This window comes from Danio aesculapii, chromosome 16, assembly GCF_903798145.1.
Source record: "Danio aesculapii chromosome 16, fDanAes4.1, whole genome shotgun sequence".
Lineage (NCBI taxonomy): Eukaryota > Metazoa > Chordata > Actinopteri > Cypriniformes > Danionidae > Danio > Danio aesculapii.
Window position 1 is genome coordinate 41487193 of NC_079450.1, and position 11144 is coordinate 41498336.

The 11144-nt window shown below is 38.4% G+C and overlaps 1 protein-coding gene across 1 annotated transcript; it reads right to left on the reverse strand.

Moving 5' to 3' along the window:
- Positions 1 to 291: 291 nt before the first annotated feature.
- On the reverse strand, positions 292 to 5287 carry gapdh (glyceraldehyde-3-phosphate dehydrogenase). Its single transcript, XM_056474684.1, has 12 exons — positions 5223 to 5287; positions 4769 to 4814; positions 3044 to 3143; positions 2862 to 2968; positions 2691 to 2781; positions 2487 to 2602; positions 2101 to 2182; positions 1776 to 1927; positions 1259 to 1337; positions 1073 to 1156; positions 864 to 961; positions 292 to 587 (listed from the first exon to the last, which is right to left on the reverse strand). Exons 2-12 carry the CDS (start codon positions 4789 to 4791, stop codon positions 518 to 520), a joined length of 1002 nt encoding a protein of 333 aa, XP_056330659.1. The 5' UTR covers positions 4792 to 4814; positions 5223 to 5287; the 3' UTR covers positions 292 to 517.
- Positions 5288 to 11144: the final 5857 nt, after the last annotated feature.

Sequence of the window (11144 nt, forward strand, 5' to 3'; positions counted from 1 at the left end):
TGCTGGTTGCAGACACTACTTCTAATGTCAGTATTTCAGCAGCACTACTCTCCCCCCCAAAATTTTTTTTATAATAATTAAACCATCCATCCCTGTAGGAACACATTGAAGTAAACCATACAGGATGCTTGTCACTTAAACTTTGTCATGCATACCTGAACACTGCTAGGCCTAGGGAATAGTTCAAAAATGGAAAAAACATTGAGTTGCTTTTGGTGAATGCTGTCAGATTTGGAATGATAGCACAGAACATTAGGGGCAAGTCATTGAAGGAAGATAGTAGTTGCTCCATTTCTCACAAACAGAGGACTTTATTCCATCACAAGTTGTTAACAGACAGAAAAGCCTTCGAAGTCAACATCTATTTTTAACCTCACACACGAAACAGAACAGAGTATATAAAAATAATATTGGTCTTCAATTTAAGCATGTAGTTTCCTTCCAGGCACATGGTGCAAACATCCAACCAGATGGGAGAATGGTAGGTCGTGTATCAAAAACAGCAAAGGGGTCACATCTACTCCTTGGAGGCCATGTGTGCCATCAGGTCACATACACGGTTGCTGTAACCGAACTCATTGTCATACCTATGGGAAGGCACAAATAATTGTTTAATATAAAAAAAAAAAAAAATAACACACGAGTACAAGTTTTAGACATTATAATTCAACATTAAAAATGAGATTACAAAATCTTAAGATTGGAAGGGTGCAATAGACAAGAAATCAAGATAAGGTTGTAAAATACAATTTCATTTAAAAATTCAGAGGCGGCAAAGGCTTGTTCACAAGGTAATCTTTTAAAAGACTGCAGACAAATAGTAAAATTAAAGGAGTATGAGATGTAGCCAAGCGGTCTCTTACCATGTGACCAGCTTGACAAAGTGATCGTTGAGGGCAATACCAGCACCAGCGTCAAAGATGGATGAACGGCAATCCCCATTGAAGTCAGTGGACACAACCTGGAAGCAGGAGAGAATGGGTTAATTTAATAAACACTAATAGTTTGTTTATTTATTATTATTATTTTTTAAATAAATAAAAAGCCACAGCTCACAAAAACAAACTCATACCTGGTGCTCTGTGTATCCCAGAATTCCTTTCATGGGCCCATCAGCTGCAGCTTTGACCACTTTCTTGATCTCATCATACTTGGCCTGTAGAAGAAAGCACTGGTTAATTTGTGGTGTGGCACGCAAACACTACAGAAACACTGAAGTTAAAAATTTCAGCTGAAGCAACATGGTTTGGAAACTCACAGGTTTCTCAAGGCGGACTGTCAGATCCACAACTGAGACATTGGGGGTGGGGACACGGAAGGCCATACCAGTAAGCTTGCTGAAATGAGCAATTAATTGCCAGTACACACACAGATAAAACTGCTTAAAATAAACAAACACTAAATATATATAAAAAAAAAAAAAAAAAAAAAACATTTTAAAAATAATTAATATATAAATATATATGTTTTATAAATAAATAAATAAATAATAAATACACAAAAAACAAAGACTACTATTTTAAAAAAAAAAAAAAAAAAAAAAAAAAAAAAAAAAAAAAAAAAAAAAAAAAAAAAAAAAAAAACACAAGTCATAAGATATAAGACTACAAAAAAAAGAATCAGAACCAATTAAAATGTATAAATAAATAATCCTCTAGAATTTATACTTCAGTAAATACCCAAAAAGTACAAAGTACCAACTGACTTTTAAAAACAAATAGTCATAGGTTTTAAAATTAGGCGGACACTCAAATAAGAGATGAGGTGAAACGGACCCATTGAGCTCAGGAATGACTTTGCCCACAGCCTTGGCAGCCCCAGTGGAGGCTGGGATAATGTTCTGACTAGCACCACGGCCATCCCTCCACAGTTTCCCAGAGGGCCCGTCAACAGTCTTCTGTGTGGCTGTGATGGCATGAACAGTGCTCTGAAAGAGAAAACCAGGACTCCAATGTTCTTGGAAAACTGTATAATCTTTCCTTCCACATTTATTTGTTTTGAAGCAAAGTCCAGCTTAGAGCTTGAATAAATTGATGCATCACAGCAGGTCTCAAATCACTTTAGGGCTTTTAGACGATTGGAAAGGCCATTTAATCTTACCATAAGACCTTCAACGATGACAAAGTTATCATTGATGACCTTGGCCAAGGGAGCCAGGCAGTTGGTGGTGCAGGAGGCATTGCTTGTGGGGGGGGGGAGATGGGAAAGATAGAAGAGAAAAATAAATAAAAAAAAAAAAAAAAAAAAAGTCACAATATTATAACGCAGACATTACATTTAATGTGCCTGGAGGTTGAATATTTTACATTACTCTCCCTACTGGATAAATCGTGACTGCACACACACCATACCAACTTTAACCATTTGCTTTGTCCACATTTACTTAACATCCAAGCATTTCTAAACACCTTGTGCATAAACCTTTAGGTGCTTTGTCCATTTTTTAAAATGCTATCAATTTCCAAATGTTAAAGCAAAGCTTTTACCTTACAACTGTAAGGGAGTTGTCATATTTCTCATGGTTGACACCCATGACAAACATGGGGGCATCTGCACTTGGGGCAGAGATGACGACTCTCTTTGCTCCACCCTTAATGTGAGCCTACCAGGAGAGAGCAAAGGTTCAGTCACCAGAAAACACACAGTAGCTTTTATTGCAGGCAGCTTATGTAACATTTATGGTTACGTACAGAAGCCTTCTCAATAGTGGTGAAGACGCCAGTAGACTCCACAACATAAGTAGCACCTGCATCACCCCATTTAATGTTGGCTGGGTCCCTCCTGTTTAGGCAGAGATCATGAGCATATCCTAATGCTTACGCTGACTGAACAAGATGTATCGTTTGAGGAACAGCACTCACTCGCTATAGACAGTGATGGCGTGACCGTCAATGACCAGCTTGCCACCCTCTGCCTTAACCTCACCCTTGTACTTTCCATGGGTGGAGTCATACTGGAACATGTAAACCTGTGAAGAAACGACTATGAGTCCAAAATAATTCTAACTAATTAAAATATATAAAAATAAAAATAAAACACTTGCCATGTAATCAAGGTCAATGAATGGGTCATTGATGGCCACAATCTCCACTTTCTTGGTCATGAAAGCAGCGCGGGTCACCAGACGGCCAATGCGCCCAAATCTGATAAAAAAAAAATAAAAAATTCATACTTGCTAGCATCTTGCATTAAGGGAGAGAAAAAAAAAATCCAAGAGCAATTTAACGCAAAATTATAGCCAATTAAATGCCAAAATGATCTTACAATAAAAGACCAGGAGTAACCGCTGCTGAAACTTTAGTTTTGCAATATAAAACCAATGATATCGTGTTAGTTTCTAAAATTAAATGCAGTCTTACAACTCCCACTAGATGGCAGACCGGTCCCATTTTTGAATATGCACACGTCAAACGTGCCCGTGAGAGCCCTGCGACTGTGCCCCCACTCCATTTGACCCAGTAAGAGGATTTAAAAAAAAAATAAAAAAAATAAGTTATGCTACATGATTAAGAGCTGGATGAATGAGCTCCTCAAATATTTGCCCCAGCTTCATAAAGTCATGTCCTCCAGGCAAGGATACAAATTCTGTAGGCCTCCAGCTGCCATTGTGAGCTATTTTAGTACATCTAACACTGCACAAATACAGAGGGAGAAGGATTGACACCACAAGAGATCCAGAATTCCCTTTCCTTTTTTTTTTTTTGCAACGATCAGCTGTACATTCAATCAAAAAGGTCAAAGAAACTAACCTATTGGTACTGTGATAATGATCAGTACATACCATGCACTGATAAGACACTGATATGGTAGTGGTACACTTTCAAAACATTTGCACAAGTCTGTAAAGATAAAGGGGCAAAGGTAAAAATTCCAAGTGCACTTGGCAAATGTGGATTGACCATTTGACCAGTGCCATTATAACAGGCTTTGAAAAAGGATTGGTTTAAAAAAAAAATTTGATAAATTGAAAACCATGTCAAATTACTTGCATAAGAGTTTCACATAACTTTAGAGTCTATAAACCCACCATCACTATGCCCACTACAAAAACACAAAGTAGGCCTAGAATACATTTCTTACATGTAAAAATGAACCAAGGCAACTCCAGGACGCCACAGGGGTGAAGTTTCATGGGGTCATAACATTTTAAATGCCTAAAGGCAGACTTCAATCTCATCTCAAGGAAGTTCTTTCAGGCACAAAAGACTTGCGCTGTAATTCAGGGTGCCTAAACTTCAGTCCTGGACGAACACTAAAGTTTCAGGTTGTGCACACGAACGAGGTACATGTGTCCTGCCCTGGTCTCTTAAGGATCAGGTTTCCTGTTGCATAACCCAATAAGCTTTGAAAAGGTCACAGCTGGTGCTGGGGGTCTTCCAATGCAGAACAAGACCAGTCAGCTTGGATTCTTGAACCCTGTGTGCTGTACAACACGGTGCAAGTAAAATGCAGAGTCGAAGCAAACTTTGACCCTGGAGTAAAATACATGGCAAAGAAGCTAAGTACACGGAGATAAAACGTGCCATTATTTGACGTTGCGATGACGTCAGCGTACACAGTGATGGCACAACACCAATAAATCGGTTTGACTGGCTGGCTCAGGTAACACCCCCTCTAATCATTCATTAGAAGTCCAAAACTTATAACTTACAGAAACACTAACAAACAAGCTTTTAATAAATAAAACTGGGGTCCAACTGCTCAAATTAATAATATTCAAAGCTGCCTAATGTTCGCTTTTATTTTTTGAATTTATATGACTACTTACCCGTTGATACCGACTTTAACCATTATGCCTGATTTGGTCGTGTCCTCTGGAAGGGAGAAAAAAAAATTAAAACAAATAAATGTTCAATTAATTCACATTATTATAGGCGTCGTTCATTACGGGAACAAAGTACAGGTTGTGAAATTGCAACGCCTCCATCTACAGATAGAGTGAACAAAGAGTTCTTGCACTTATTTCACAGTAGCCTATTGTTTTCCAATTCACGGTCAAACATTTCCCAATGGGCCAGAAAATGTAGGCTGTACGTTTTAAAGAGAATAAACTCTCGGCTTTCATTAAGAACAGTTGCAAAAACTTTGCCCCACACCATTAACATGCATATTTAAATAAAAAGTTCCTAATATTTGCAGAGACTTCACTAGTGCAATCTGAGCTATGACTTCACAATTAAACACTAAAAAAAGTATTAGAAACACGAAAAAAGTTAATTTACCGTTTGTGAGAAGCCTCTGTCCGTCCTGACACTTGGTGTGAGTGGGCTGATTACAAGCACGAGGTTAATTTATATCTGGTGCGATAGCATTGACCACGCCCCCTTGGACTTTGGCTATAAATGTCACGCCCACTTAGAATGTCAAGGTCGTATTGGGGTACAGTTGAATGAAACTACTACATCTACTGAATAATAATAATAATAATAATAATAATAATAATAATAATAATAATAATAATAATAATGAATGCAACCAAGCTTTGCTTGTAGTATTTAACATATTATAACTACTGACAAATTCAAAGTTTCCCTTTGTGCTTTTTGGAAAGAACCAATGATTATAATCGAGCATTATGCATTTTTAAATGGCCATGATTCTGTAAGCACTTAAGTAATATATAGTGCATTATTTGAAATTAATGGTTTGCAACTTATATATATATAGGAACCAGCCAGGTAGGGTTTGGCTCACAGCTCTATGCAATTTGGACACTGACTAAAATAAATTAAAAATTTTTTTTGAATGAAATGAAACAAAAATGTGCCTGCTAATTATATAAGAAAAAAATGTATTTGAGACGGTCTGTCCACTGTGACCTTCTAACAGTAACTAGCCCAGACCATGCATATGAAGCAGGAGATCAAATCGCTCTCATCGTGAGTGTGTGACATTTACAGGAAAGACCATGACCCTTCCCTTTTACCCAGGCATTCCTGCATCCCAGAATCCTTTGCATCAGTAAGAAATCCAATGCCTTTGTACCTATACACCCATATAGCAAACGGACTTGGCCCAAATGTCACCTCATTATGGCACTGCTGGTGTGTTGCCAGCACTGGCATGCATACTGTCAGCTGAATGTGGGCCATGCATGGTAATGATGGCACTGCATGCATGACGGCAAACTACATTTGCACCAGTTGTGGATGGGAGGTGTGTGGCCCAGATAAGTGTAGCAATTGTTCACATTGTTTAGGTAACATTAGGCTGGGTTATGGCTCAGTTTTAGGGGTTTATGGTTAAAGGGTGGTGTTGATATGGTTAACTTATAACGGAGAATCAGTACCAATAATAAACCTGTTTTGGCCCAGTTCAGGGCCAGTTAAGAGTGATAAATTGGCTGAGATTCGGACCGGTTATGGCCCGTATGTGTCCCTTGTCTTTAATTCAGTTATGGGCCACTTCAGGTCATTCTTTGTGGTACTTGGGCCAAGGGAAAAGGCCAGAAAACATTTGCTATGTGGGCAGATTCTCTAACTAAGCATTCACATGTGCATCTCTGCAAGTAAACACATGCAAAACCAAAGTGCTTGAAGCATAGCCTAAACATGATTAAAAGTGACAGAGAGCGACAGGGTACATCAATGGCTCTATGAATTTGATTAATCGACTACAAATTTGCATACTGACTTTATAGTTTGATGAATTTACATATTCAGTTTTGATTAATCACATTATAATCTTTCTGTTATCCATCTTTTATGTTGGTTTTAATTATTTTTAATGTTGCTAACCTTTGTTCCTTGTCTGGAATTAATCACAGGTGTGTACTAGTAATTAACAAAGACACAATTAGGTCTTGCACAGAGGACAGACTAAAAAAAAATCCACATATTATAGAAATTAGCTGTCATAGCGCTATATTCCAGAATAGAGCTGCACCTTTGTTGCAAGACATGATTTGTAACAAAGCAGTCTTTCTTTGGATTGGTTTATTTTTCACTCAGTGTTGGTCTGTATCATCTGAGTTTGCACAGCTGACAATTTTTGGTTGTGACTATTGCTGATGACTCTTGGCCTTTGGGCTTCTTATATTTCCAGTGTCACAGAGATGAAAAGATGCCTAAGTTGGTTTTGCCACTGGATAGGAAAGTGTGGCATCACTGTTTTAAATTTGCCAGCCTTTAACCTTCATAACATCTTTAATAAATGTTTGACTGAAGTATACGCTTCTATTTAAAGGGATAGTGTATTCAAATAAATATAATTCTGATCATTTACTCATCTTCCACTTGTTCCAAACCTCAGGTTATTTTCAAGATATACAGAAGAATACAGCCAATGGTATATTTTGTTCGTACTATAGATATCAATGGCGGTTTTTCCCAACATTTTTCAGAACATCATGCTTTGTGTACACAGAATAAAGAAACTAATACACGCTTAGAACCACTAAGCGTAAATGGTGAGGAACCTTTCATTTTTGGCTGAACTATCTATCTATTTATTAATAATTCATCAGTCATTGTTTTCATAAAAACTTTGAGGGCACTCAGCAACTGGCCCTCAGAATAGTGTATATACATCCCTGCTATCTGCTCCCCAGCCACCAGAGAGAATGTGCTGGGCTGTCGCCAGGGTCAGACTAAAAATACCCAAACACTCAAAGGCTGACCCTGCACCCTTTCCACTGCGGCTATCTTGTGCTCTTGTGGAGCGACCCGCACAATCCACTTCACCCTGTTACGACTGACTCACATGATTCCAGCAGAACCAGACGAGCTTCTGAATGTAACCCTGATGGACACAAATCGCACGTCTGTCACATCACATCAAGTTCACTCCAGATAACTTATTTTCTTCTGGTGGAATTTTAGCCGAGTAGTTTGTTGAACTTTGCTGACAATTCGCTGATTGTTTAAACTCTGCTCTCCCGTGTGGATCATGGTTTACGAGCACGGATCATTGGTACTGTATGTGAGGGTGTTATATATTAACTGAAGTGGCATAGCTGCAGAGATCAGAGTCCAGGAACTAATGCTATCTTTCTGAAGTGTGGACTGTCAGTCTAGAGCTTTGTGATATACAGTGCTATCTTGTGGTCGAAATCACAAAATGCATTTAAGATTATTGATTTTGATAATTTAATATTTAATTAAACTAATGTGTTGATATAGAAAAATGTACTTGTGTTGAAATTTCAGGGTAATTTCAGAGTTCAGAAATGCCTTTTCAGGTTTTGAAATAGGTATTTTTAATTGTTTGTTGATTTAGTGTGTTTAGTATCCTAAACTGTATAGCTGTTCATTCATACATTCATTTTCTTTTCGGCTTAGTCCCTTTATTAATCAGGAGTTGCCACTGTTGAATGAACTCCCAACTTATACAGCATATGTTTTATGCAGCGGATGCCCTTCCAGCTGCAACCCATCATTGGGAAACACCCATACAATCTCATTCACACACATACACTATGGACATTTTAGCTTACTCAATTCACTTGTATAGCTGTCTTCAACCTAAATATTTAGAATATTGTTTAGGGTTTTATTTTAAGCTGTTTAGAATGTTTTTATGGCACTTATTTGCCTTTTTTTTAAGTTATGCGTCTATTTGCTATTTAGCTTTGATTTTTTGAAGTCAACACATATTTTGTGTTCCATCGAAAAAGGATATGCATAAAAAATAATATAGCAAAGAATATTCATACAATATATTTTTTAAAATGCACAATCTGTTCTAAATGTGGGTCAAAAAAAACAAACCAAAAACAAAACATTATAATCATCCCTACCAAAAACAAAAGCTTTGTAGAACCATTTTATCACAATTAATAAGAAAAATCAACTAAAATAGAACATCTTATATTTGACCTATGCAGGGTATTATTACATATTGCTGGCAAAAAAATACAAAAAATAAATGTGTGTGTGTGTGTGTGTGTGTGTGTGTGTGTGTATATATATATATATATATATATATATATATATATATATATATATATATATATATATATATATATATATATAGCTGATAGCTGGTCAAAACATTCTAAAATTAATGAATGACATTCATCTCATTTAATCAGTGAATGACAAGTCGATCTCTCTCTTTTATATATATATATATTATATTTATAGTATTCACAGCCTTTGCCGGGAAGGTACATTCTAATTCCACTGATCATCTTGAGATGTTTCAGCAGCTTAGTTCACCTGTGGTAAATTGAATTGATTGGAACCACCAGGACTCTTCCTAGAGCTGGCCAGCCATATAAGCTGAGTGATCGGGTGATCGGGGAGAAGGGCCTTAGTCAGGGAGGTGATCAATAACCCGATGGTCACTCTGTCTGTGCTCCAGCGTTCTTTTGTGGAGAGAGGAGAACCTTACAGAAGGACAACCACCAATCAGGCCTGAATGGTAGAGTGGCCAGACGGAAACCAGTCTGGAATTTACCAAAAGGCATCTGAAGGACTCTCAGAACATAAGAAACTAAATTCTCTGGTCTGATGAGACTAAAATTGAACTCTTTGGAGTGAATGCCAGGCGTTATATTTGGAGAAAAACAGGCACCGCTCATCACCAGGCCAATACCATCCCTACGGTGAAGCATTGTGGTGGCAGCATCATGCTGTGTGGATGTTTTTCAGCAGCAGGAACTGGAAGACTAGTCAGGATAGAGGGAAAGATGAATGCAGCAATGTAGAGAGACATCCTGAATGAAAACCTGCTTCAGAGTGCTCTTGACATTAGACTGGGGTGACCGTTCATCTTCCAGCAGGACAATTACACAAAGCACACCGCCAAAGAATTAATGAAGTGGCTTCACAACAAATCAGTGAATGTCTTTGGTTGGCCCAGCCAGAGCCCAGACTAAATCCTATTGAACATCTCTGGAGAGATCTGAAAATGGCTATACACCATCAAAAACCAGCAAAAATTCCCAAAGACAGGTGTGCCAAGCCTGTGGCATCATATTCAAAAAGACTTGAGGCTGTAATTGCTGCCAAAGGTGAATCAACAAAGTATTGAGCAAAGACTGTGAATACTTGCGTACATGTGATTTTTCAGATTTTTTTAAAAAATAAATTTGCAACAGTTTCAAAAAATCTTTTTTCACATTGTCATTATGAGGTATTGTGCATAGAATTTCAAGGAAACAAATGAATTTAATCCATTTTGGAATAAGGCTGTAACGTAAAAAAAATAGGAAAAAGTCAACCCAGGCTTATTTTGAAATTGTAGTCCCGTGGACATTTCTGGAGACTGCGAATTATGTTGCCGGAGGTACGTATGGCTGCATTTCTTTTTTTTAAGCGATTACCGGCTGACCGCTTACCTTCGTGTGGAGGGCTTTCCCGCTGCAACCAGTTTGTCCAGTTAGCTCGTCCTGTACATCTGCGGACTTGAGACGCAGTGAGGAGCTAATGATGACGACCGGGTTCGAGTCCGGGGAAGAGCGGTTCCAAAAATCATGTAAGACAAAAACAGAATCAAAGAAATAAAGTGTACAAGTTCATAACAGGGTGAGAGTGTGGTAAAATCCGAAAAAGTGGTAAAAATCAGAGGAGGGCTTTTTTTTCTGGACGGCTTTTGTAAATTGTTGGTTGGGTTTAGGGAAGTAAGCGAGCGGGCGAGCGGGCGGGCGGTTGGGCGGAGCGGGCGGGGCGGGTTAATCGGTAAAATTGGTTGGGTTCAGGAAAGGAGGAGGGTGGGTCGGCCGGCCGATTGGCCGGTTGCCGAGTCAATCATTCAGCCAGTCGGACAGACAGACGGTGGCCTCTGGTGGGTTTACACAAGAACAGCGCGGGCACGAACGGCGATTGCAAGAAACATTTGAGAAGCAAAAAAGCGCACACATCGGCCTCTCGTGGATTCGCGAAAACCAAAAACTGCAAAAATACGTACCTCCCGGGACGTATTTCGCGGTCTCCAGAAACGTCCATGGGACTACGTTTTCAGAATGAGCCTGGGTTGCAAAAAGTGAAGTGCAATGAATACTTTCCGGATGCACTGTATATATAAATATATACAACAGTTCTGTCTGCTTCTCGAATCTCATTGGCTGACAGCCATGCAATATTCTGCAATGCACACACACACATATATATGTTTATATACAAATATTGCAGCTGTTGGACTACATAATGTAAGAATGTAGTTGTTTAGATTGCAGCTATGCAGTTTATTTATAATGATAG